Genomic DNA, 27,121 nt, shown 5'->3' with positions numbered 1-27,121 from the left:
ATGATGTACAGGATGATATATATATATGACATTAATTACTATGATGTACAGGATGATATATATATATGACATTAATTACTATGATGTACAGGATGTCATGGGTACCGGTTCCCCTAACAAGTCAGCTGACTTTATGGATGTTGACCAGCAGGTGATTGCAGGGACACAACAGCGTGACAGCTCTTACCTACTCATGAAAAAATTCTCTAAAGAGGTACACGTCTTTACTTTGAAATAACTTTTAGCTATCATTTTATATTTTCTTTAACTTATTTGATTGTGATATCAAAGTTAATTTATTTCCAAGCTGATGAATCTTATTGAAGATATTTGATTGTTATAAACCTCTCCTGGATAAAAATGATTATTGTAGGAATTATTTTAATGAAACGTTTTCATAATATTCTCGTTAGGATGACCTATAGACTGTCAATATATCAGAGCCCTTTGTTCTTTCCTTTGTTTCTCTGTCATCTTTATGTATCTAAGACATTAAAACAGTCGATGAAAACAGTGGTCCAATGTATCTGTTTACACTGTAATATAAGTACTAGCAACCAGTGAAATGGAGGGCAGGAGTCTAATACTCTGTGTCTGTAATTGTTGTACTATGATATTCTACTGTGACAGGTTCTAGTGAGGATGAAGCAGTACTGTAATTGTTGTATTATGATATTCTACTGTGACAGGTTCTAGTGAGGATGAAGCAGTACTGTAATTGGTGTGCTCTGATATTCTACTGTGACAGGTTCTAGTGAGGATGAAGCAGTTCTGTAATTGGTGTACTCTGATATTCTACTGTGACAGGTTCTAGTGAGGATGAAGCAGTACTGTAATTGGTGTACTCTGATATACTACTGTGACAGGTTCTAGTGAGGATGAAGCAGTACAAGGATGACCTTCTTGCTTCATGTCTGACCTTCATCCTGGCCCTTCCCAAGGAGATCGTTGCACAGCAGATGGTGGAGGTGGTACCAGTCATACAGGTAAGTAAATAGGTAGTGGAGGTTGTACCAGTCATACAGGTAAGTAAGTAGGTAGCGGAGGTGGTACCAGTCATACAGGTAAGTAAATAGGTAGTGGAGGTTGTACCAGTCATACAGGTAAGTAAGTAGGTAGCGGAGGTGGTACCAGTCATACAGGTAAGTAAATAGGTAGTGGAGGTTGTACCAGTCATACAGGTAAGTAAGTAGGTAGTGGTGGTGGTACCAGTCATACAGGTAAGTAAGCAGGTAGTGGTGGCGGTGGTACCAGTCATTCAGGTAAGTAAGTAGGTAGTGGAGGTGGTACTTCTAGTGAGGATGAAGCAGTACTGTAATTGTTGTACTATGCTATTCTACTGTGACAGCTGGTTCTAGTGAGGATGAAGCAGTACTGTAATTGTTGTACTATGCTATTCTACTGTGACAGGTTCTAGTGAGGATTAAGCAGTACAAGGATGACCTTCTTGCTTCATGTCTGACCTTCATCCTGGCCCTTCCCAAGGAGATCGTTGCACAGCAGATGGTGGAGGTGGTACCAGTCATACAGGTAAGTAAATAGGTAGTGGCGGTTGTACCAGTCATACAGGTAAGTAAGTAGGTAGTGGTGGTGGTGGTACCAGTCATTCAGGTAAGTAAGTAGGTAGTGGAGGTGGTACTTCTAGTGAGGATGAAGCAGTACTGTAATTGGTGTACTCTGATATACTACTGTGACAGGTTCTAGTGAGGATGAAGCAGTACAAGGATGACCTTCTTGCTTCATGTCTGACCTTCATCCTGGCCCTTCCCAATGAGATCATTGCACAGCAGATGGTGGAGGTGGTACCAGTCATACAGGTAAGTACGTAGGTAGTGGAGGTGGTACCAGTCATACAGGTAAGTAAATAGGTAGTGGCGGTTGTACCAGTCATACAGGTAAGTAAGTAGGTAGTGGAGGTGGTACTTCTAGTGAGGATGAAGCAGTACTGTAATTGTTGTACTATGCTATTCTACTGTGACAGGTTCTAGTGAGGATGAAGCAGTACAAGGATGACCTTCTTGCTTCATGTCTGACCTTCATCCTGGCCCTTCCCAAGGAGATCATTGCACAGCAGATGGTGGAGGTGGTACCAGTCATACAGGTAAGTAAGTAGGTAGTGGTGGTGGTACCAGTCATACAGGTAAGTAAGTAGGTAGTGGTGGTGGTGGTACCAGTCATTCAGGTAAGTAAGTAGGTAGTGGAGGTGGTACCAGTCATACAGGTAAATAGGTGGAGGGGGGTTATACCAGGCATACAGGTAAGTAAGTAGGTAGTGGAGGTGGTACCAGTTATACAGGTAAGTAAGTTGGTAGTGGTGGTGGTACCAGTCATACAGGCAAGTAAGTAGGTAGTGGGGGTGGTACCAGTCATACAGGTAAGTAAGTAGGTAGTGGAGGTGGTCCCAGTCATACAGGTAAGTAAGTAGGTAGCGGAGGTGGGACCAGTCATACAGGTAAGTAAGTAGGTGGGGGTGGTACCAGGCATACAGGTGAGTAAGTAGGTAGTGGAGGTGGTACAAGTCATACAGGTAAGTAAGTAGGTAGCGGAGGTGGGACCAGTCATACAGGTAAGTAAGTAGGAAGTGGTGGTGATACCAGTCATACAGGTAAGTAAGTAGGAAGTGGAGGTGGTACCAGTCATACAGGAAAGAAAGTAGGTAGGGGGGGTGGTCCCACTCATACAGGTAAGTAAGTAGGTAATGGAGGGGGTACCAGTCATACAGGTAAGTAAGTAGGTAGTGGAGGTGGTACCACTCATACAGGTAAGTAAGTAGGTAATGGAGGTGGTACCAGTCATACAGGTAAGTAAGTAAGTAGTGGAGGTTGTACCAGTCATACAGGTAAGTAAGTAGGTAGTGGAGGTGGTACCAGTCATTCAGGTAAGTAAGTAGGTGGGGGTGGTACCAGTCATACAGGTAAGTAAGTAGGTAGTGGAGGTGGTACCAGTCATACAGGTAAGTAAGTAGGTGGTGGGGGTGGTACCAGGTAAACAGTGGAGCAGTCAAACAATTGATTATTGCTGACATCATATGACCATAGCCAACATAACCTTGAACTGAAGTGTACCTTATAATTTACTTCAATAATGGTTCTGCGCATCATTTTGAATTTTGCATCATTTTCATATTTCTTTGTAGATAACACTGAAGATGGGTCTTAGTTATCTGCCCTTGGCCAAGGTGGCACTGGATGCTCTAGAGTATTGGTCAGACACATTGCCCGCCTCTGTCATACAGCCTCACTACTCCCAAATACTGCCTTATCTCGACACCTACCTCAAAACAGCAGACAAAGGTAAACCTGACGATCAGTCGTACAGTAAAACTAATACCAGATACAGCTACTGTCTTGACACTTACCTCATAATAACAGATGAACAAGGGAATCCTGTCCCTTGGTATGTCACACGACTTACAGGGGAGTCCTCTCTGTAGATAGGGAATCCTGTCCCTTGGTATGTCACACGACTTACAGGGGAGTCCTCTCTGTAGATAGGGAATCCTGTCAATACATTTGGTACAACATGACCTAAAGAGTTAAAAGTGAAATCCATAATCACATTGATAGGTTTGGTTCAATATGTCATGCATTTGACTAACAGGGGCAGAGGAAGTGTCGGTGGATGGTACAGTAAACATGACCAAGAGCAAGACAGGACGGGGCAGGAGGAAGTTAGCCGTCCGGATGGTCAGAGGTCCCAAAAAGGATCAGCTAAAAAAGGTGAAAATGAACACTGTTTACCATGGGTTACTACTTTCTCCAGGAATTGAGGCAGGGGGGTCGTAATTGTATACTAGAATTTTGAATTTTGATAAATCTTTATTTGATTTCTAGGTGTAAAATTCAAGTGACATATATCATAAAGTCCTATTAGTAGAAACCTTTGAATACTAGTTGTATTTTATTCCCTATGATAAAAATGTCTAATAGACTTATAATGTTTTATCTTGCCCTGCTAGGGTTACGAGTCAGAGCTGTCCCAAGTGAAGCTACGTGTGATGCGGTACCTAGGGGGCCTAGGGGGCAGTCAGAACCATGCCATGCTGGCGGACAATGAGGCAGAGGTCAGCAGGCAGGCCATTGCATGGGACACACATCGCCACCTTAAGTTTGACATGCCCTTCATCGACATGAAACCCACCATCTATTTGGGTAAGTTGATGCTTCTGAGTTGTTTTTGTTTGTAAAGGGACTTTTGGTTTGGCTAATAAGACATGAATAAATTGACACTGGCAATATCAGATTATGAAATTGCAGCTTGTATTTTAGCACGTTTAAAAGTGTTTATTTTAAACACTACAAAACCTTTCACTTTTAGTGTCTCTTTAATATCTTAGATACAGATTAAATAAAATCAATATTTCCTTTGTTAACTATTACAACATTACAGCCTATTTGATCCGTTAGTAACACCTTATCTTAATCTGAGGGGCATTATCTGTTGTGTACAGATGAAGACTGTTTTTGTTTCCTTGACAATAGATCCGTTCCTGCCGCACGTTGTTATGTTAGCCACCAAGTCGAGTGACCGCCAGACGAAGGTGGCTGCGTGTGAGCTACTTCACTCTCTGGTACTGTTCTCTTTGGGGCGGGGAGCCACTCAGCCCGGGGAGGCGGCCAAGCGATGCTCCATGGCCCCTTTGTACAAAAAGCTGTTTCCCGTGCTCCTACAACTGGCCTGTGATGTAGAACTGGTAAACATACAGGCATACTCTTTTACAGAATACTTTTAATATGTCTGTCAAGATAGAACATATGGTATAGAATTGTAAGTCCGTCTGTTCACTCTTGTCCCCTTAATTTCCTCATGATTCCCATTAAACTTGCCAGTCAGTCTAAACATGATGAATAAGTCAATACGGACAAAAGCAATGTGAACATGATCACATTTTGATGGAGAAATATAAAATTTGTAACATTCTTTGGAATGAAATTCTTCCAGGTTTCTGAGGCCTGGAGAATGTGGGTGAAGTAAATTGGCATGTTGATACTAGGTTTCTCTGGGGAAGATGGGTGATGATCTAGATGTGGCTTAACCATTCAGAACAATAAATATTCATTTATCAATTTTCGGTCATTTTATGAAAATCTCTTAACAGTTTCATCATACCCACACCACATATATAGAGAGGGCACTAGTAGTGTTTTCCATTCTGTCAGTCTGGATGTCCATCTGTATGATTGGTTAGATTTTGGTTTTAGCTCCATTTCTTTGATACTACATTTCCCATAGGCTATTAAACTGTATATGCCAATACACCTTCAGGAGTCCCACACTATCATGTGACATGTAGGTCACTGTGACCTATATTTTCTACTTCACTGACTTTTAATAGACTCCATATTTTTACATCTCTGATATTGCTCGTTTAATAGATGTTAAACAATCATTAATTTTTATTCAAAGATACATCTTGAGGAGTACTACACCTTTATATCAAATAGAGGTCACAGTGACCTATATTTTTCATTTCAACAACTTTGGTAAGACTATGCATTTAGCTCCATTTTTTTCAGACTTTTACAAGTTCCATTTCTATGAAAGAAGGAGCAAGCTAGGGCATATGTGTAGTAAGCAATTTCCAGTTTTAACTACTTGTAACAATGGTTCGGTCAGTAAGATAGTGTTGGGGAAAAGTCTGACACTGTAGATGAATGGTGTCTCTCAAAAATGTCCCAACGAAAAACATTAAATGATGCATTAATTTTGAAGTTAAAGTTGGATTTTTGCAGTACACCTTTTGATATGCTATAAAATGATTTGTTATAATTTCTATCTATAGGTTGCTAAGCAACTGTTTGAGCCTTTGACAATGCAGATCATCCATTGGTTCACGGGAAGCAAGAAGGCCGAGAGCGTGGAAACGATGTCCCTACTGGACGCCATCTTTGTAGGTTATTGATATTGTCTGTCGTTACACAAGTATCTAATGAGTTAAACATGACAAGATATACATTAATTAGGCTGAGATAACTTTGAAATTTACGGTGGTTGTGATCAGATGTAACGTTAAAGTTCCAAAAACTAAGCAAGGGGTTCTACTGTATTACTAAAAAATTGAAAGGATTGAAGTAGTTAACGTTGGTAGAGTATGGAAACCCCTCCCCCAATTCATATCTCATGTAATTTCTTGCCCATCTTTCCTTTATAATTGTATGATTTATGCTGGAAATCTATTGTTTCAGGATACAAACATAATGAATTTGATCCTGAAATATTTATTGTTATGAATTCAACTTGATTTTTTAAAAGATTTAAAAAAAAAAGGTAATGAAAGATACTGTACTAGGAAAAATGAAACATTTAATAGTTTTCATATATAGAGTATAAATCATTTATCAAAGACTTCATATTAAACCAATGGTATCATAGAACAGCAGATTGTTCAATCCCCTGTACTCTTACCTAAGGGTGATTATATATAGTGTGTATTATAACTGTTTTTCCAGGATGGTATCATTTGGGGAACATTTAAAGGGTGATTATACAGAGTGTATATTTTCCAGGATGGTATCACTTAGGGTACATTTTATGGGTGATTATACAGAGTGTGTATTTTCCAGGATGGTATCATTCAGCCAACAGATACCAGCCTAAGAGATTTCTGTGCTACTTGCCTTCGAGAATTTATGAAGTGGTCCGTCAAGCACACATCCAAAAAAGTAAGGATTGTTCATGTTTAAGGGCTGTTGTATTTTATCTTTTGTATATTCTTTAGATAAGAGTTTTTTAGTTGACTGATAAAGCAAAATAATATCTGAAAGCAGAAAAGTGATATATTTTGTACATACATCTGTAGTATAGTAAATATGACAATGTTTTGGTTTTAGATGGAGACAAGCCCTATCAACGCCAAGTCAGTGTTAAAGAGACTCTTTACTTATGCTCTACATCCCAGTGCATTCAAGAGACTTGGTGCAGCTCTAGCATTCAACAATATATACACTGTGTTCAGGTACTAACATTCAACAATGTATACATTGTGTTCAGGTACTAACATTCAACAATATCTCTAAAAAATGACCTCAACCCTGAAGGTCACAGGTCAAATAAATATAACAACCAAAAGGGCTTAAGTCATGATATTTGACTAGTACACACAAAGGATAGATTCAAACAAAGTTTGTGAAAACAAATGACCTTAACCTTGAAGGTTACAGGGGTTAAATATGTCAAAAACTTTTAACTTTACCTTGAAGGTCACAGGGTCAAATATGTCTAAAACTTCAAACAACTTTTCATGAAGAAATTTCAGGCTTAGAATCATGATATTTTGCTTGTAGCTTCCTTTGATGGAGACAAACAAAAAATTTGAACGAACATTACCTTCCTACTTTCAAGGTTACATGGGGTCAGATATGTCCAAAACTTTTAAATTTCATCTAAAGAACTGAAAGGTCACCGTCATGATATTTAGCTTCTTGGGATTGAGCCTGACAAATTTAGTGAAATTAGATGGAACGTTAAGGGCTAGAGACATGATGTTTGACTGGTAGCTTTTCTTGGATGGAGTATTTATCAACTTGTGTTTGTGTATGCCTTTTACTTGAATAGATATCATTGTCGTTATGAGTCTAAATGTATTCTGTAAGTAGTGTTTTTGGTGTGGATTGATCCTCTCGTTCAGTGCTCGTTTAATATTTTTGTTACACAGGGAAGACAATACTTTGGTGGATACTTTCACCTTCCAGACCCTCGTTCACTTTGTTGAGAGTCTGGCCATAGCACATAAGGACGAAAAATCATTAGGTAACTATGTACAATTAACATGTAAGATGAAAATGGTATCTGGAATATATTGATTATAGCAAAGGGGGTACATTTTGTATTAGTATGCCTATCACTTACAGTTCTAATTTCCTCCAGGGATCAATCTAAGTGTCTCCTCTGGAATCACTTTTTCCTCTGTGATCTATCTTGCTCCCTCCCTTTCCATTACCAGGCACACAAGAACAAGCTTGTAAGGCCCTGGAACACTTAGAAAAGATCATTTGTAAAAAGGCAGACATCTTACGGAAAGAAAGTAAACTGCGGACAGAGCCCAGGTAGGAAGAGTACTACAATTACCTTTAATACCTTCAGCCAAGCTAACAAAAATACTAGACCTGTTAACCTTTGAAACAGAAATGGTGGCTACTTTGTGTCAAAATTATTAGTACACAATGACACCTATTTCTGAAATGAACCGTAGTTGTAACTGAAGATTGTAAAACCCAGCTAAGAGTAAGAGAAGTTGAAGGATGACAAAGTAGGGAACTTGTATTAAGATGTTTATTAGTTTACAGATACAGGATCTGTATGATCCTCTACACCAGACTACACCGAAATACATAACAGAAAATACATACATGTACACAGGTATATGAAAGTTTGGTTATGTACATCACATGTTTAACTCTGTTAGCTCCGTAATTATGAATTTATGTTTTTAAATGTGTTGTAATGATGATGTGACAAACTTTTATAAGGATATTGACAATGTAGGGAACTTGTGTTGGATGTTTGTGATTGAAGTTTTAATGGAATGTTAATGATGTTTCAGTCAGTGGAGTAAGATCACTATAGATATCTGTGTACGATGGTTTATGCGTCAGTGTGGCCGACCTCAGACAGAGTGCCGACACATGTGTATGAAACTCCTACACAAGATGACTCCACTCATACAAGGTACAGTCCCGTGGTGGTCTTCAATTTATATTTAGTTATATTTTGACAATCATATAACTTGAGTACAGCACTAAGTCATGTTTGAATCTCATGTTATCCTTAGTTACCAAAAAATGTGTTACATGTATATCTGACAATGTGTTGAGAAGAACTGAGATTAATTTGAAAATATGAAACTGTAGCGTGTTTTTATTATGAATATATAAAGTTTCTTTCATTAATGAAAAAGTATGACTGAGCAAAGAAAACCCTATGTCTGAAAAAAACCTTTCCTGGGGGAATTGACCCTGGGGCTCCCAGAATTATATATATGATGATCTCCTAACAGTTTTAGGGGATGAAATAATTAAAAACTAAAAATATTATGTTGTGGAGAAGTATAAAAAGATAACGATTTCCATCGTTAATGATGCATGTTTTGTATGTTAAGGTATCAAGTCAACACAGATGTATTTCCAGGCATTTTTGAAGAGTGAGAAACAGAAATACTTCATCACAAGGTATAACCTTAACACTAGTGGAACCTGGTCACTTCTATGTGGCTCAGTATAGGTATATACTTAAATAGTAATGGGAAAATAGAAATGTACCGCTTGAAATTACAATGTTTATACAGTATTATATGATATCATGTTTAAGCTTAAAATAATGATGATATTTTTACATATACATATGTATGTTGTGCTAAAAAAAATGTACAAATGTAATAAACGATATTGTACAACAATTACAATGCTTTAGTGGCTAATTTTTTTTGATAGATTTTCATTTTTCATAAAATTTTAATTTATATTGAATAGTAACCTAATGGCATCATCAGTCAACGGTAAAAGTCATTGTTACTAAAAATATAATTTTATTCTGTCACAGCACAGTGGGGGGGTTTCGCGAACCACACCTTTATGTCTGTTTTATCACTAGGTTTGTTGGGGGTGGGGCTTGTTAGGGGAGGGGGGGGGATGTTGCGAGAACCACCCCTTTATTTCTGTTTAATCACTAGGTTTGAAGGAGGAGGTCACACCAGCAACACTAAGGTGGGGTTAGTGGCGTGCCCTACCCTGATGTCTGTCAGTGATACCTTCTCTCTATCCTCCACACTGACTTGGTTCGATACACTCCTGGCTGCCCTCGACTGTTACACCACAGTGTTTGGGGAAAACTTGCTCACACCTGTGGATGTGTTTGGAGGTAAGGACTTTAACCCTTAAGAAGTTTGCTTAGTTTGTATCATTTTATTAGCTCACCTGCCTGAAGGCCAAGTGAGCTTATGTCATGGTGCGGCATCCGTCGTCCGTCAACTTTTCCTTTAAATAACTTCTTCTGAAGAACGAACAGGCCTAGAGTCATGATATTTGGCTGAAAACTTTGTTGGTAGGAGCTTGGCAAAGTTGAATGAAAATGACCTTCTTCTGAAAAACTGAAAGGTATAGAATCTTCATATTTGGCTGGTAGCTTCTTGGGTAAGAGCAAGAAAAAGTTTTGAGAATGAAAATGACCTTGACCTACTTTCAAGGTCTCAAGGGTCAAATGCGTCAAACACTTCAAATGACTTCTTCTGAAGAACTGAAATTTATAGAATCTTCATATTTGGTTGGTGTTTTCCTGGGATAGAGCTCGACAAACTGTAAAAAAAGAAAATGACCTTGACCTACTTACAAGGTAACAGGGGTCAAATATGTCAAACAATTAAATGACTTGGGATGGCGCCTGGCAAAGTTTAAAAACGAAAATAACCTATATCTCCTTATAAGGTCACAGGGGTCAAATATGTCAAACATTTAATAATATTTGGCTGGTAGTTTCAACAGATAGAGCCGACAAAGTTTGTAAGTGAAATATTTGTAGTACAGGATAATATTTAATGAGAATATTTTGCAATGACTGCTCAAATATTCAGGTGAGCGATACAGGCCCTCCGGGCCTCTTGTTTCAATTTTCATTACAGTGAACAACATTCATATCAATAACAGTAGGGATTCGGAACCAAGAGTATTTTTTTAATAAATCCATTTTCTAAAGGATTCTTATCCGACCCCACCAACCTCCCCCCTCTGTATCATTTTATCGGGAGAGGACACATTAGTGTTACCCATTTCTGTTGTGTTTTGTCCTCGTCTTCTCCAATCCTGATTCAGTGTCATTAAGCAACTGAATCTCTTTATGCATTTGGTCTAACTTTATACAAACGTCAAGTGTGAGAATTCCTTGAAAGATGTCAAGTGTGAGAATTCCTTGAAAGATGTCAAGTGTGAGAATTCCTTGAAAGATGTCAAGTGTGAGAATTCCTTGAAAGATGTCAAGTGTGAGAATTCCTTGAAAGATGTCAAGTGTGAGAATTCCTTGAAAGATGTCAAGTGTGAGAATTCCTTGAAAGATGTCAAGTGTGAGAATTCCTTGAAAGATGTCAAGTGTGAGAATTCCTTGAAAGATGTCAAGTGTGAGAATTCCTTGAAAGATGTCAAGTGTGAGAATTCCTTGAAAGATGTCAAGTGTGAGAATTCCTTGAAAGATGTCAAGTGTGAGAATTCCTTGAAAGATGTCAAGTGTGAGAATTCCTTGAAAGATTTGGTATTTCAGGTATTTATGGTCAAGGCCAAGGTCACCATTACTATTTATAGGAATTGGTCAAACTGACATTTATTTGCATGAAAACTAGGGTATTTATGTCTTAAAGACATTTTCTAGTTTATCTATTCAACTACAGTGTTAACAGAAATGTTGTATATATGTATATATATGTAATATAATGCTGTGTTGTCTACCAACAGGTGTTGGCATGAACCAGACCAATGTATTTAAGGCAGCAACCTACTTTGTGGACAACATAGCCTTGGCCGACATTGAGACTGTTGCCAATCTGTTCCCTAACCAGCCAGAGACAACCTTCTTCACTCCTCGGGAGATAGATGAATTCAATAGGTGAATTTCTTTCATAAATAGGTTGGACACATGAAAGCTTGATTTGAATCAATTACATAAAATTAAACTTTATGCTCACACATATCAGCTATTTAGGCATTTATGTATTTTAGTAACATTGTTTCTATAATCTGAATTAAAGTTTACTATACGTATCAATAGCAGTATCAAACATGTGGATTGCTTTTATAGCCTGGTAATTTGTATGTATTGACATATTGATGAACATGTAGATTCAAAGATCTTTCTAAAATAAGGATTAAAATATTTGTTTCAAGACTTCAGTTATTTATGTGTTTATAGGGAAAAGTGTACAGTTGTAGTCCGGCTTCTGAACTTCCTGTCTGTGGTGGTTGCAACATCTGGAGCGAAGGACCTGAATAAGGTGATGTGAGGTTAAATTAGGATGTTAAGCAGGGAAAAAGAGACCAGGATCTGAAGTGAATGTGATACAAATAGTTTTAAATCGAGTGAACATCATGAAAAATCTTAGAGCAAATATTGTTTTGAATGAATCCATCAGTTTGATGACGAAATCACTAACATGCATCATACACTCTAATTACAAATCTGTGACACAAAATGATAGTGATTTAATCATCATTGGTGACAGGCAGTACATCCAGAGATTTGGAGTGGTGCACTCTGGGAAATGGTGTGTATGTGTGTGGTGGAGCCTGGCTCTGTTGGCTTCAATCTCGGTGAGGTAGAAGTGATGAAAAATCTACCAAGGGAGGTAAGTCAGCTCAACATTAATTTCATATATAAATATCATAGGGAGACTGTAGACCCAAGATATGTTTCATTTCTAAGATCCTTGGAATTGAAATTATAGATTTGCACAATTACTACAATCTTGTCCAGGTCATAAGTTTGATCAACTGAGGATAGTTCCATATCATAACATCTCTTATAATTATATCTTGTATACCAATTAAATAACCTTTATGTCAAGGTCAGGAGAGTTGATGATTGAGTTGAGATTGATGTAACACTCTATGGTCACTGTTACAGATGGAACAGGTGATGATGGTGATGTCAAAAAAGCTGCCAACCAAATTATTTGACAACATGAAGCATCAGTTTACTAAGACCCTGTCTGGGAGGAGGTTTGTATGCAGCCTTACAGTCAAGGTTAATTACAAGTGTTTAGTATTTAGAATGAGACGAAAACTGCCTATCGGCTTTATTGTCATATTCTTGTAATAAACATAAAGAGGCGAGAACAAATTGTAACCATATTTACTTTTTAGTGGCAAAAATTAAAGAGGGAGACGAGCCAATTGTGGTCCATTTTTGATATGGTCCTTAAGTAAAAGTGTTCTCAATGGATCATGGAGACCAACCTATAGACAGGGTGTCCTATAGACAGGGTGTGTCCTATAGACAGGGTGTCCTATAGACAGGGTGTCCTATAGACAGGGTGTCCACACAGGGGTTAAGACAGAACAAAAACCTGTGTAGGTGTGTAGCTTCACACGGTAGAAACAGGGAAGACTTTTATTACTTTTAAGGCCATAACTTGTGAAACTGGTGATATTGTGATTTAAAGTAGATATTTGTACTGTACTAAATTTGTAGGTTTGGAGGTTGTTAAATTATTGTGTCGGAAGAGTTGTCAATTACTACAAAGTATTTGAAGTTGACAAAAAGACTGCCCTGTTCAGTAAAGGAATGGTCATATTATATGTCAGTTAAGGAAAATGATAAAAGATAGATATCTAATTGATTGTCACCCTACGTTAATAATTACATTTCTAAGAATGTTTCAGTGTCTGCCTGCCTATTCAACTCCTAATAATATTTTGGTACCTCCCTAATCTTTTCCACTCCTAAGAATGTTTTACGACTTCAGTGGAGAAAAATAATACTATGTGTGGCTTATACAGATGTAAATGCTGTAATATTTAATTCCTTTTCCTGTACACAGGGATCTATCTGGCTACCTACCATTGACCTTGAGTGACCTGAAACTGGACTCTATCTACCTACAACAGTTACTGGGAGGATACCACCAGCTCCACACCGCTGGCCTGATGACAAGTGTCCACTTAGGGTCAGGGAAAGCCAGTGACTTGGCACAGAAACTATTTGACAATGTTTTCCAGGTACACTTACTTTATTTGAAGCTTGTGCATAGTGATATGATATAATGTTTTGGTGAGCCGGAAAGACTTTCAAGACCTGCATATATTTATTATCTCCCCTGGTCCAAAGGACCAACGTGAGCATATGCTGTACCATGGCCTCTGTTGTCCATATGTAAGCAATTTTTTCACAGGACTTCTTCTAAAGCGCTGATTAGAAATTAGCTAAACTTGACTAGAAGTTTCACTAGATTCTGGGGATTCAAAATTGTACAAAAGGTGGTGCGAACCCCCCCCCCCATCCACACACACAGGGTCTACATGGATGTCAATGGATGTCAATCATATTAGATTGGAAACATTCTTATGGTGTTGGTGTGGGGATACCAAATTGTACAAATGGATTTAATTTAAATTTATCTTAAACATTGCATTTGTACAAATTTTAAGTTATTACATTTTAGCTTTCATTGATTTATGATTTTTCATGCAATTTTAAAAATCATTGTATTAACTCATCAATGTGTTTCGATCAGTCGCCATGTTTGTCAGTGTGGAGATGTATAGATGTTGTGATTAGCTTTGCTTGTGTTTTCCCCAGGGTGTGGTGTGTAGGAATGGTGGGGGTCTGGAGGCCATAACACTAACACCAGTGGTTCACACTCTGATGAAGGACATGCTGGCTCTCAGTTTCCACCTGGGATTACAGGTAAGTTTTAACATTATATTGTCACAGTTATCGTTGTACTATATTTTCAATTATTTTTCTGACAGGTCTATTTATTTATTAGTAGTACATAAAATACGGGCTATTCGAAGAAGATATCCCTAAACCTAAGTTTAGCTTAATGGTTATACTAAGATGAGCCCCCTCTGTCTAATAAGTAAAGATTATACTAAGATGAGCCCCCTCTGTATAATCAGGAAGAGTTATACTAAGATGAGCCCCCTCTATATAATCAGTAAGGGTTATACTAAGATGAGCCCCCTCTGTCTAATAAGTAAAGATTATACTAAGATGAGCCCCCTATGTGTAATCAGTAAGGGTCATAATAAGATGAGCCCCCTCTGTCTAATCAGTAAGAGTTATATTAAGATGAGCCCCCTCTATATAATCAGTAAGGGTTATACTAAGATGAGCCCCCTCTGTATAATCAGTAAGGGTTATACTAAGTTGAGCCCCCTATGTGTAATCAGTAAGGGTTATATTAAGATGAGCCCCCTCTGTCTAATCAGCAAGAGTTATATTAAGATGAGCCCCCTCTATATAATCAGTAAGGGTTACACTAAGATGAGCCCCCTATGTGTAATCAATAAGGCTTATACTAAGATGAGCCCCCACTGTCTAAAAGGTAAAGGTTATACTAAGATGAGCCCCCTATGTGTAATCAGTAAGAGTTATACTAAGATGAGCCCCCTCTGTCTAATCAGTAAGAGTTATATTAAGATGAGCCCCCTCTGTATAATCAGTAAGGGTTATACTAAGTTGAGCCCCCTCTGTATAATCAGTAAGGTTTATACTAGATGAGCCCCCTCTGTATAATCAGTAAGGTTTATACTAGATGAGCCCCCTCTGTATAATCAGTAAGGGTTATACTGAAATAAGCCCGCTCTGTCTAATCAGTAAGGGTTATACTAAGATGAGCCCCTATGTGTAATCAGTAAGGGTTATACTAAGATGAGCACCCTCTGTCTAATCAGTAAGGGTTACACTAAGATGAGCCCCCTCTATATAATCAGTAAGGTTTATACTAGNCCCCCCCCCCCCCCCCCAATCCAGCCAACTCCATCCTCCTCCATCTAATGAGTTGCCAGGTGTTAACCAACATTTACTAGTACGCTAATGTTCAGACACTGTTGAGGCATTTTAGATCTCATCACATGACAAAATGTTTTGTTTTGTTTTTATCTTAGGGAAGTGTCCTTGTGGAGGCCATACTTGACCAAACTTTGGTGAGTGGATCTAGTAAGGGGTTGGAGCAGTGCCATGGCGACCTGGTCTTCTCCATGTTTAAGTCTGTGATAGCAGGTCACATGGCAGTAGAATCAGATATGTGTGTCAAGTCATTGGCAACTCGGGCAGGAGCAGATGGTAGGAAGGTGAGCAGGATCCTTGTTGCCATGGTGGACCACGTCACTAGGGACAAAGCACTGAGGAAACGGTGAGTCACTCCCCCTACCCCTTCCAAAAGAATTGTTTTATTATGAATACCTGTACCATGCAATGCCAAAGACTATAAAAGTTATTATTCATTAGAAATATTATTTCCAGCATGACTAGCTCTGATAAAGATTTTCTGTAAAGAAAACGATAGCTTGTAGAACTGAAGTGAAAATATCCCATAATATTTACATTTCCACTGCACAGAGCCTAGATGTTTCTACCAGGCCCAATGTATGTTATTTCCGTATAACATACATTGGGCCATTGTGACGTCGCTACGCTTATGACGTCATAACTGTAACGTTGGAGATTGCGCGGCTCCACTGTCAACTGGTGGCTGTTCTCTGTATGGATTTACCCTGATGTTGAAACATGTTCAGACTAATATTATGTCTTTATTCCTGTGTGAACTGTAAGTTGATTAACATAAAATGTAAATATAAGTATTGGTTGTCATATTTTTGACATGCATTGGTGTGTAATAGAGCGCACCATGTTAAATATGTAGGTAAGCCAATGTATGTTACTCACCAATGCATGTCAAAAATATGACAACCAATCCTTAAATAAAGGGGAAATTATCATAAATTGATTACAGTGTTTTTAGTGTGAAAATGCAATGGTGCCAGATCAGGATTTGAACCCGAAGCCCTGACCAATATACTGTCACTCTAATAGACTGAGCTATTCTGTGGGATTGAATATTGAACAGGCTATATAATTATGTATATGATGGAGTATTGAATATTGAACAGGCTATATATTTATATATATGATGAAGTATTGAATATTGAACAGGCTATATAATTATGTATATGATGGAGTATTGAATATTGAACAGGCTATATAATTATATATATGATGGAGTATTGAATATTGAACAGGCTATATAATTTCGTATATGATGGAGTATTGAATATCGAACATGCTATATAATTATGTATATGATGGAGGATTGAATATTGAACAGGCTATATAATTATATATATGATGGAGTATTGAATATTGAACAGGCTATATGATTATGTATATGATGGAGTATTGAATATTGAACAGGCTATATAATTTCGTATATGATGGAGTATTGAATATTGAACATGCTATATAATTATGTATATGATGGAGTATTGAATATTGAACAGGCTATATAATTATGTATATGATGAAGTATTGAATACTGAACAGGCTATATAATTATGTATATGATGGAGCATTGAATATTGAACAGGCTATATAATTATGTATATGATGGAGTATTGAATATTGAACAGGCTATATAATTACATATATGATGGAGTATTGAGTTAGATTGTTTATTTGATGTATTTTCAGTACCGGTATATACTGCCATTAATTTTCAGGATAGGACAGAACATAGTAAAGAGTGTACTGATGCAGTGGAAGACGATAGCTGGCTGGTGTGACAGCAAGTCCTCAATTGACCTTCAGAGTATGACCTTGCTGTTACTGACAAAGCTCCTTCTGATTGACAGTAAGGTATGAAACTAGACAATAAGATATTGTCCTTTAACTGAGCTGGTGTCATATAATGAAAATAAAAATACAGTCATAGACAACAAGATTTGTCAAGTAGCATGCTGTGATGAAAGGCAATAAAATGTATTCAAATTAATGACCTTGACCCACTTTCTAGGTCACAAGCGCCAAATGTGTTGAACTATTTAAACAGCTTCTATTGAATAATCCAGAGTATTATGGTTATAGTATTTCGGTCAGTGGTCAAATGTTTTAAAACCTTTTAATTCCTGAATAACCAAGAGACATACAGTCAAGATATTTAGCATGTTTCTTACTTAAGTAGAGGGCTGTCAAGTTTGTTTAAATTAATTTTATTTTGGCCTACTTAGGTCTTAAGTTCACATAACTGAATTCCATGTGAGTAATACAGGCCCATTGGGCTTGTTGCTTTGAGATAGAATTGAGAAGAAGAAAAAAATCTCCTCACATGTATTAAAATAATCTTGACCCTGCATATGCCATGTTTCAGTTTGTGTCCACTCCGTCCTCGCCATCATTTGAGGATGTGTTTGGTACGTACCTCCAATGCCTGACAGATACCAGGACCAATCTCGCATTCAAGGTAGGTCCTCTGCACTGGGAACTGACACCTGTGGATCCTAACACATTGGGCTGATACTTCATAACATTCTCTGAAACAAAAACTTATTTTCCTTCTTATTCTTCCCCTTTCAGTAAAATAGGGGAGACTAGAGGCCTGTCATTCTATCCCATTTTAGGGCTATAACCTCTGAACAGATGCATGAAACTTCATAATATAGATATATCACAACTCGAAAATATGTGGCTTACTTCTTGAAGGTTGTACCATCAAGTTTGAATTTTGGGTCACAGCATAAGATCAGATCATTGTTAACTCACCTAATCCAAAGTTCCGATGAGCTTATACTGTGGTGCAATGTCAGGCCTCAGTCCAACCATCAACTTTATCTTTAAAAACACTGTTATGTCCAAACAGCTCAGTAGATTTTGACTAAATCTGGTCTGGAGCATTGTTAGGTAAAGGGATTCATTTTGGTATAAATGGAGGATGTACCCGTCTAGAGCATCCTTAGGCAAGAGAATCAATGTTATATAACAGAGGATATCTGATCTGAACCTCTGATATGTTCCCAGTAGGTGTGTTGTCAGGGTGATCTGATTTGAACCTGTGAAATATTCCCAAAAGGTGTGTTGTCATGGCGATCTGATTCTGTGATATATACCCAATAGGCTTCTTTATAAAACTTTTTTTCCCTTTACAGTGCCGTGTGTTAGATCTGCTACCATTCTTCATCAATGTCCCGAAGCCCCACGTCACAAAACTCAAGTAAGTTTTAGACATATACTGCATATATTTGAAAGCTTTCATTTGTACATCTTCAGTAAATGAGACTATAATTTCAAAAATATTGTTTTCCTACTCATTCAGTTAACTTTTTGAATGTAGAAATATCAGACTGTAACTCTCCACTTGGTATTTGTTGTCATGCTATTGTCAGAAGTGGGAGATATTATCGTTTTCAGTGTTTCTGTTGTTTATTTGCACTTCCTCCAAAATAAACAGAAATTTTATAACTATTTGGAAACAAGTTTTTTCAACTTATATTTGTTAAATCACCCCTGCATAAAAGTGTGTAAGGGGTCTTAATATGGGAGAAAACAGGAAAATCCGGAGAAAACTAAGGTGGTGGAGCAGGTGAACCCTTTCATGTCTGATTGGGAAATCAAACTCCGGCTATAATGGTATAAGGCAAGTGTGCTATCCACTTCCCCAACTTTCCAATAGATATATTAGTTCTGTGTTTGTTTTATATTCAAGGACAAGTTTGGACAGACTTGTGGCTGATAACTTCCCTTTGAAGAGTTCAGAATTCCCCAAAGGCAGTTCCCAGTATCGGGATTATATAACAGCATTAGACAAGGTAAAACTAGGATTGAAATGTTTCACTTTCCCCTGACGACAAGGCTGCGGAGGGGATATAGCTTTCTGTTTGTATGTATGTGTGTACATCGTTATGTATTTTAACATTTTGTTATTAGCGTCTTTATTTCTCCAAGGATCTTGATCAAACTTACCTTATTGGTTGAGTATGCCAAAGTTTGTGTTTCAGGGTGCGAAGATCAAGGTCAGTGTCATAGTTGCTATTGATAGAAAATCTTTGTCATCACTCTAGCAACTTCAATTTTTAAAGGGTTTTGATCAAACTTTATATGATGGTCAAAAATGAGAATGCTGCAAAGAATCCATATTTCAAGGTTCCAAGGTCAAGGAAAAGGTCACTCTTGTTATATATAGAAATTTGTCAACCAATACAGTGACATCACTCAGCAACTTTATTTCTTAACAGAGTCTGATCAATTTTTGTACAGGAAAAATGAACTTTGACCTCAAATGAGTTTGTATTTCAAAGTTCCAATGTCAATGTAACTATTAATAAAAGATTGTAAAAGAAGGATACTAATTAGCATTAGAGTGGGGCCATTCATGTCTTCAGACATTTTCTCGTCTTCAAAAGAAGCAAATGGTATTGCTATGAAAAGGAAATCATTTCCTAATAGTAGGAGAACGTACAGTATTTATTTCTACGTATAAACTAAGTTCTGCTGGTACCCAGTCATTAATGTAAGTGGGTGGAAGGATTAAATGCTGTTAGCATTGGTGATTCAATTGCAATTTCATGTTTCAAGTTTTTCAAAGTTATCGTAGATATTTGTGTTCTGTGGTAGATTTTGAGTGGACTGGAACTTTCTGGCAGTCTCGTTCTCCTGGAGCTCCTGATCAGCATCACCTGCCGGGAACAGAAGCATACCTATGAAGATACCATCCAACAGTTTCTAAACAGATTCACAAAAAGGTAAACATACATGTAGGAAGAATTTCCGTGTTAATTTTTCTTCCAATGAATAAACATTGATGGATGTTTATGTCGCAGCATTCACTAGCAGAGAAAGGTCATTTGTTTGGGGCTACCAGTACTATAAAACAAAAACAAAATTCTGACCCCATTATATTTTCATCCAACATGAACAAGTGTCCAAATTCAATATAATATCCTATAGTAAACTTTACTGGTATGTAAACCTGGGTTAATTAAACATTGGGATTTTTTTATTTAAAAGGCCACAAGGCAAATTTTGGTGTGCACAAAAATATTGTGGTTTACAGTATTCCATTTTAAACAAGAGATGTGTGAATACTGTTTACATACTTCAGGCTTCCTGCAGACAAACAGAAGCTGGCAGTAGATGTGGCCTACGGAGTGTTCAGTAAAGAGAGTTACCCTGCAGAGATCCGTACGGCAACCCTACACAAGGTGGCCTTGCCTATGCTACATCTGTGTCACAAGTCTGCACTTATAGAATTCTATCTGGATCATATGAAGGAACTGAGGTCCATAACCGAAGCCAAGCAGGTCAAGGTCAGTGGCAATGTTACTAGGGGTCAGGTCAAGGTCACTGGCCATTTTTACAAGGGGTCAGGTCAAGGTCAGTAACAATGTTACTAGGGGTCAGATCAAGGTCACTGGGCATGTTACTAGGGGTCAGGTCAAGGCCAGTGGTCATGTTGCTAGGGGTCAGGTCATGGTCACTGGTCATGTTACTAGGGGTCAGGTCAAGGTCAGTAGCAATGTTACTAGGGGTCAGGTCACTGTTTCTGATATTGTCAGTAAGGGTTTATTGTGAGAAGTTATATCTAAAGGTCAAATTCGGTGAGAACATTACTAGGAGGATGAGAAGAACACCTAATATTATTTAAAACATATTGAATCTCTTCTATAATATTGAGACAAAGACTACAGTATAGTGCTAGTATTAACAATATCAGTGAATTATCCTTATCTCAATCTTTTCTACAAATTTATTCGAGGTTTCTTCCATCTGAATTTTTTTTTTTCTTATCTTATGACTATATCATGTTTAACTATAGATTTTGATACTGTGTTCTAAGGAACTAATAGTTTGGTGTATGATTTTGAAGCCATGCTTTCCACAGGGCCCGGGGTTGGAGAACCAGCTGGTGAGCAAGACTGGCTGTTTCCAGCTCATAGACATCATGTACTCACACCTAGCTAAAGAGAATGTCTCCAGCAAAAACTCAGTCCTTAACGAGAAGTTTTGTCAGATCAAAAACGAACCAATCAAAACAGGATCAGAGATGACTAGGGTGATAATGAAGTAAGAAATGACTGTTAGTTAATTAATTTTAAACTTGTTTATTTTTTAACATTAATGAAACAGGCTATTCAAATTTATATTAATCAATCTTATATTGTAAATTAACTAGGGTAATGACGATATAAGGAATGTTATTAGTAAAAGAAAAATCAGGATAAAGTATGAAAATTATGCAATATTTCAGAAATGTTTTCTTCAATGAATGCCTCTAAGCTTCGGTTAAAGTTAAGTGCAGATGTTTGGTCGTAAAAGTATTTGCAGTGCGCTTGATATGTCAATTCCTGTTTCATGTAAACTGCTAAATGAAAGAAAAAATAGTCTCACATTGCCGGTATGATGTTTTACATAAGAATTGGCCATGCTGCCAAGGGAGAGGATACCCGAGGGGAGACAACTCTGCTGAGCCTGCGACGCCTCCACCACTGTGCTGCCTATAACATGCTTATTTCTGTGGTATCTTGTACTCAGACGGAGGCCAAGTTTTATCAGGTGTTCCTGTTTAAGGAGGACGAGACAAAGGTAAAGTGGAATCTATATCTGACTTTATTTATAACTGTATTAACAGTGATAGGTTATTATAACATTTTAACATTGAGACATAAAATGCTGTCAACTTGATAAACCTGACAATTTCACAGGAATGATAATCGTATCGTGCTCAGGACATCAAGAAAAAATGTCATGTTATCATGATGCCACACTAGGTCTGCCCCTGAAAGGTTCCTTTGTACTCATTGTAATGAGTACTTAATAGAGTCAGCTCATCCATGCATTTTTTCTGTAGACACAATCTTGTCCGTCCATCTGTCTGTAAAGAAAATATTGTCTGCCTCATCATTTGCCAGGCTGTAAATGATGATGAAAAACTTAACTTTTTGACCATGAATTTGTTTACTAAGTTAGAAATTACATGGAAAACTATATTTTCGCTTGTGCTTTACAGTTCAGAATTCAGCTAAACTCGGGAAATATTTATTCCCAACAGGTTTCCATTACATATACGCTATAAGTTTGTGTCAGTTTTGTTGTTGTTGCCCAAAACCAATTCAGGAAAGCAATTTTAATTTGTCACTTTTGTAGCAAGTTTTATAGTTATATATTCAAGGATGATAGGTTAAGAAATGAATGTGATCGGTAACCTGTGTTACTAACCATTTCCTACATCTGTTGGGATGAATTGAATGCTCCAGAGTTTCTAATGATTATGTTTTCTATTTTACAGGGTGACTTTTTGCTGGATAATCTAATTGATAAGGAAAGGACATACGAATTCCCCACAGAATTGACAGTAAGTTTTAACACAGGACTATTTAAGTATCATCATGTAGTGAATTCCTTCATTTCTATATTTTGTTTGTTACCCTATTTGTGTAATAAGACAGTGTATCACCCTTTGTGACATGAGAATTATGATGGTGAACATGACATCCTGGAACATTGGTGTCCTATTGAAGACGACGGTCTGAATGACATCAAGATTGTGACATATTGAAGACTTGACGATGTTCATAGAGAGTAGACTATTTTGCAGAATGACATGCAGTCCTGGTAATGTGATCAAATTAAGCATTGAACTGCTTTCCATTGACATTCATAGTCAATATGAATACCAACTAGAATGAGACAGATTCCATAAAATGTTCTGGCATTTCAAGTTGAATTAGTCATGTTTCACCTAGCCTTCATATTGACTATGCCAACTAAAAGCAGCTTAATAATTATGTTTACCGTTTTAAAAGTATATTATCATAGAAAATTAAATTCATTTTATGTCAAAATTCAGCATTCATTTCCAATAACTGTATGTATTGTGTGTATGATTGTTATGGGGCCCAGCCATCCTCATAAGAGGACAAGTGGTATCCAATGACACAATTATGATGTCATAATAATTATTACCTCGACATGTGGGCATTCATAGCTGATATATATAGCGGCAATGCCAGTGGTAGTGAATTTATAAACTTATCTCATGGTTTTCTTTGAGCATGGCAGACTTGATTTATAAATCAAGTTGTTTATAACGCAACAACTGTTTCTTCTAAGATGGTGATTGGCAAGGAGGTTCTTGAGGGGCCTACCATTGTTGCAAGGAGGTCTTATAATAATGAAATAATAGTTTTTGTTGAGTTAACTTTTATTAGAATAGGGACCTTGCTTTTGATACTAAACTAAGTTTGTCTGCTGTCCTTGTAAGTCTCCCATGGAGAGAAAGAAGCAGTTTGTGTCGCTGCGTAAGGAGGTACAGGAACGGCAACAAGAGGATGGCGTTACCATGGAAACGGAGTATTCTTCCTTCAACCTAGCCTCACAGTACCTGGCTGACAGCAGTCTCCATGACGACGTCAGTCAGTATGACTTCTCCACCGCAGGCACATCACAGGTCAGGGTTTTAGGTTTAAATTTAATGAAATCTTATTGGTACAGCTGTATTATGTTTATGATAAAATGCTTTTTTACATGTTTAAATTTATATATGTGATGTAGTTATAGAGACAAGGTGACATCTTCTCTACTGTATTACTACAAAGGACTTCATATTAGATGTTCCAAGATCATCCAGATCACGGAGGTTATATATACCAAGGGTGTCCAGGTGAGGATGGAAAACTTGAAGGCTTTGTTTCCTTAACGGAGAACAAATTGTTTTTTAAGGGCCCCGTATCGGAGATACGGGTGCCCTATAGTAATCACTCTGTCTGTCTGTCTGTCTGTCTGTCAACAAATTTTGTTTCTGGCTGATAACTTTGGTATTTATTGACCAATGTACATGAAACTTGGTCAAGATGTTCAGTTCACAAAATTACACATTGAAGTAAAAAGTCAAGGTCAAAGGTCAAGGTCATTTGGTTCAAAGGTCAAGGTCAAATTTTACATCTTTTCACTGATGAACATTTTGTTATGACATTATGAAGCAAAGTTGATCAGAATTAAACAAGGAGTCAACTGACCAAAGGTCAAGGTCATTGGGTCAGGGGTCAAGGTCAAATTTTGTAGCTTTTCACTGGTGAACATTTCGCTATGACACTTTGAAGCAATGTAGCTCAGAATTAAACAAGGAGTCAATTGACCAAAAGTCAAGTTCACTGGGTCAAAGGTGAAGGTTAAATGTTGTACCTTTTCCCTGATGAACATTTTGTTATGATATTATGAAGCAAAGTTGGTCGGAATTAAAGAATAAGTCAACCGACCAAAGATCAGGGTGGCTAGGTTAATGGTCAAGGTCATTTGGGTCCAAAGGTCAAAGACAAAGTGGATCTCTGACTTTGACCCTGGCTCTTGATGGAGGAGGTATATAAGGTGAAATAAAACAAATCAAAGCTAACAAATGAGTATTGCTCCGGTATTTACATTTCTGTTAGCCCAGCAAATATGGAGGTGGAAGGAAACAAGACTCACATCATAGTACATGCAAAATGTATATTTTGCTTCTTTGCGATTCTTTTTGAAGTCCAAATAGCAAAAGTCAAGCTCAGCTATATGGGCAGATTACTACTTGATGATTATGGGGGATATATTGCCACAAGACGGGGCCCTTACTGACCTGTCAGTGTTTTAGTGATGCTTGTATTCTTGCTGTTATGTTTAGCATATACCAAGGAAGATCGATGAAGTTTTATTTTTTTCATAAGTTTTATATTTGATTGTTTAGTTTTCACCTTCACCCTCGGACAAAGGGAAGACCCGCCTGGGACGGATCTTCAGCTACAATGATCCAGATGACGACACAGTAGGTTTATAAGTACAGTTCAAATCGTTATCAAATACATGTCCTCTACACACAAAAACTTTGACTGCAGTAAATCTTCGATAGAAAATAAAGTGTGTAAATGATAAATGCACCTTTAGTATTAAATGACCTAAAGATGTGCATCAATAACAGGAATATTGCTCTGTATTGAGGTTAACAATATAGGAATTCAGAGATGTATATCTGTATGGTGGTATAATGGAAATTTTGTATACACAGGAGACCAAGGTTGTGGTACAGGATGATTATGTAGAGCTGGAAATGGACGATCTCAACAAACACGAATGTATGGCCACCTTAATAGCCCTGCTACAACACATGGAGCGAGCTGGTGTTACACCTCCCGTCACTACAGTAAGTAGTCGTCACACTGCCACAGTCCTACTACAACACATGGAGTGGATATGTGTTGCACCTCCCGTCACTACAGTAAGTAGTCACCACACAGCCACAGTCCTGCTACAACACATGGAGTGGACATGTGTTGCACCTCCTGTCACTACAATAAGTAGTCATCACACTGCCACAGCCCTATTACACCACATGGAGCGAGCCGGTGTTACACCTCCCGTCACTACAGTAAGTAGTCGTCACACTGCCACAGTCCTACTACAACACATGGAGTGGATATGTGTTGCCCCTCCCGTCACTACAGTAAGTAGTCACCACGCAGCCACAGTCCTGCTACAACACATGGAGTGGACATGTGTTACACCTCCCATTACTACAGTAAGTAGTCGTCACACTGCCATAGTCCTACTACAACACATGTAGCGAGCCGGTGTTACACCTCCCGTCACTACAGTAAGTAGTCATCACACTGCCACAGTCCTACTACACCACATGTAGCGAGCCGGTGTTACACCTCCCGTCACTACAGTAAGTAGTCGTCACCCTGCCACAGTCCTACTACACCACATGGAGTGGACAGGTGTCACACGTCCAGTCAGTCACTACAGTAAGTAGTCGTCACACTGCCACAGCCCTACTACAACACATGGAGCGCGCCTGTGTTACACCTCCCGTCACTACAGTAAGTAGTCGTCACCCTGCCACAGTCCTACTACACCACATGGAGTGGACAGGTGTCACTCCTCCAGTCAGTCACTACAGTAAGTAGTCGTCACACTGCCACACTCCTACTACACCACATGGAGTGGACAGGTGTCACACGTCCAGTCAGTCACTACAGTAAGTAGTCGTCACACTGCCACACTCCTACTACACCACATGGAGTGGACAGGTGTCACACCTCCAGTCAGTCACTACAGGAAGTAGTCGTCACACTGCCACAGTCCTACTACACCACATGGAGTGGACAGGTGTCACTCCTCCAGTCAGTCACTACAGTAAGTAGTCGTCACACTGCCACACTCCTACTACACCACATGGAGTGGACAGGTGTCACCCCTCCAGTCAGTCACTACAGTAAGTAGTCGTCACACTGCCACACTCCTACTACACCACATGGAGTGGACAGGTGTCACTCCTCCAGTCAGTCACTACAGTAAGTAGTCGTCACACTGCCACAGTCCTACTACACCACATGGAGTGGACAGGTGTCACACCTCCAGTCAGTCACTACAGTAAGTAGTCGTCACACTGCCACAGTCCTACTACAACACATGGAGTGGACAGGTGTCACACCTCCAGTCAGTCACTACAGTAAGTAGTCATCACACTGCTATTGTCCTGCTTCAACACATACAAATGAGGCACAACACCAACCTTCCCCTGGATTCAGCATGATTTCTGTCAGCTTGGATACTCCCCGCCTTTGATCTGCTACCACATACCACAATAAAATTCAAACTAAATTTGGTTATGAATACACAT

The 27,121-nt window shown here is 38.3% G+C and overlaps 1 protein-coding gene across 1 annotated transcript in view; it reads left to right on the top strand.

Moving 5' to 3' along the window:
* LOC110461426 (DNA-dependent protein kinase catalytic subunit-like) overlaps positions 1-27,121 on the top strand; it is a 105,055-nt gene that overhangs the window by 27,516 nt on the left and 50,418 nt on the right. The window contains exons 20-52 of the mRNA XM_021514871.1: positions 92-214; positions 867-986; positions 3,137-3,293; positions 3,601-3,719; positions 3,959-4,151; positions 4,482-4,693; positions 5,783-5,890; positions 6,564-6,662; positions 6,831-6,955; positions 7,655-7,749; positions 7,943-8,045; positions 8,543-8,667; positions 9,098-9,167; positions 9,668-9,855; positions 11,436-11,586; positions 11,890-11,971; positions 12,200-12,322; positions 12,601-12,695; positions 13,517-13,694; positions 14,275-14,382; positions 15,588-15,835; positions 17,199-17,334; positions 17,846-17,938; positions 18,621-18,685; positions 19,178-19,280; positions 20,086-20,213; positions 20,573-20,777; positions 21,353-21,534; positions 21,885-22,053; positions 22,757-22,822; positions 23,732-23,917; positions 25,187-25,264; positions 25,505-25,639. Of these exons, the coding sequence (XP_021370546.1) occupies positions 92-214; positions 867-986; positions 3,137-3,293; positions 3,601-3,719; positions 3,959-4,151; positions 4,482-4,693; positions 5,783-5,890; positions 6,564-6,662; positions 6,831-6,955; positions 7,655-7,749; positions 7,943-8,045; positions 8,543-8,667; positions 9,098-9,167; positions 9,668-9,855; positions 11,436-11,586; positions 11,890-11,971; positions 12,200-12,322; positions 12,601-12,695; positions 13,517-13,694; positions 14,275-14,382; positions 15,588-15,835; positions 17,199-17,334; positions 17,846-17,938; positions 18,621-18,685; positions 19,178-19,280; positions 20,086-20,213; positions 20,573-20,777; positions 21,353-21,534; positions 21,885-22,053; positions 22,757-22,822; positions 23,732-23,917; positions 25,187-25,264; positions 25,505-25,639 (4,368 nt within the window). The remainder of the gene's footprint in view (positions 1-91; positions 215-866; positions 987-3,136; positions 3,294-3,600; positions 3,720-3,958; positions 4,152-4,481; positions 4,694-5,782; positions 5,891-6,563; positions 6,663-6,830; positions 6,956-7,654; positions 7,750-7,942; positions 8,046-8,542; positions 8,668-9,097; positions 9,168-9,667; positions 9,856-11,435; positions 11,587-11,889; positions 11,972-12,199; positions 12,323-12,600; positions 12,696-13,516; positions 13,695-14,274; positions 14,383-15,587; positions 15,836-17,198; positions 17,335-17,845; positions 17,939-18,620; positions 18,686-19,177; positions 19,281-20,085; positions 20,214-20,572; positions 20,778-21,352; positions 21,535-21,884; positions 22,054-22,756; positions 22,823-23,731; positions 23,918-25,186; positions 25,265-25,504; positions 25,640-27,121) is intronic.

The sequence above is a fragment of the Mizuhopecten yessoensis genome, unplaced genomic scaffold (genome assembly GCF_002113885.1).
Source record: "Mizuhopecten yessoensis strain PY_sf001 unplaced genomic scaffold, ASM211388v2 scaffold10619, whole genome shotgun sequence".
In the NCBI taxonomy this organism is placed as follows: Eukaryota; Metazoa; Mollusca; class Bivalvia; order Pectinida; family Pectinidae; genus Mizuhopecten; species Mizuhopecten yessoensis.
Note: the sequence above shows the minus strand (reverse complement) of the source record. Positions and strands in the feature narration are given on the sequence as shown.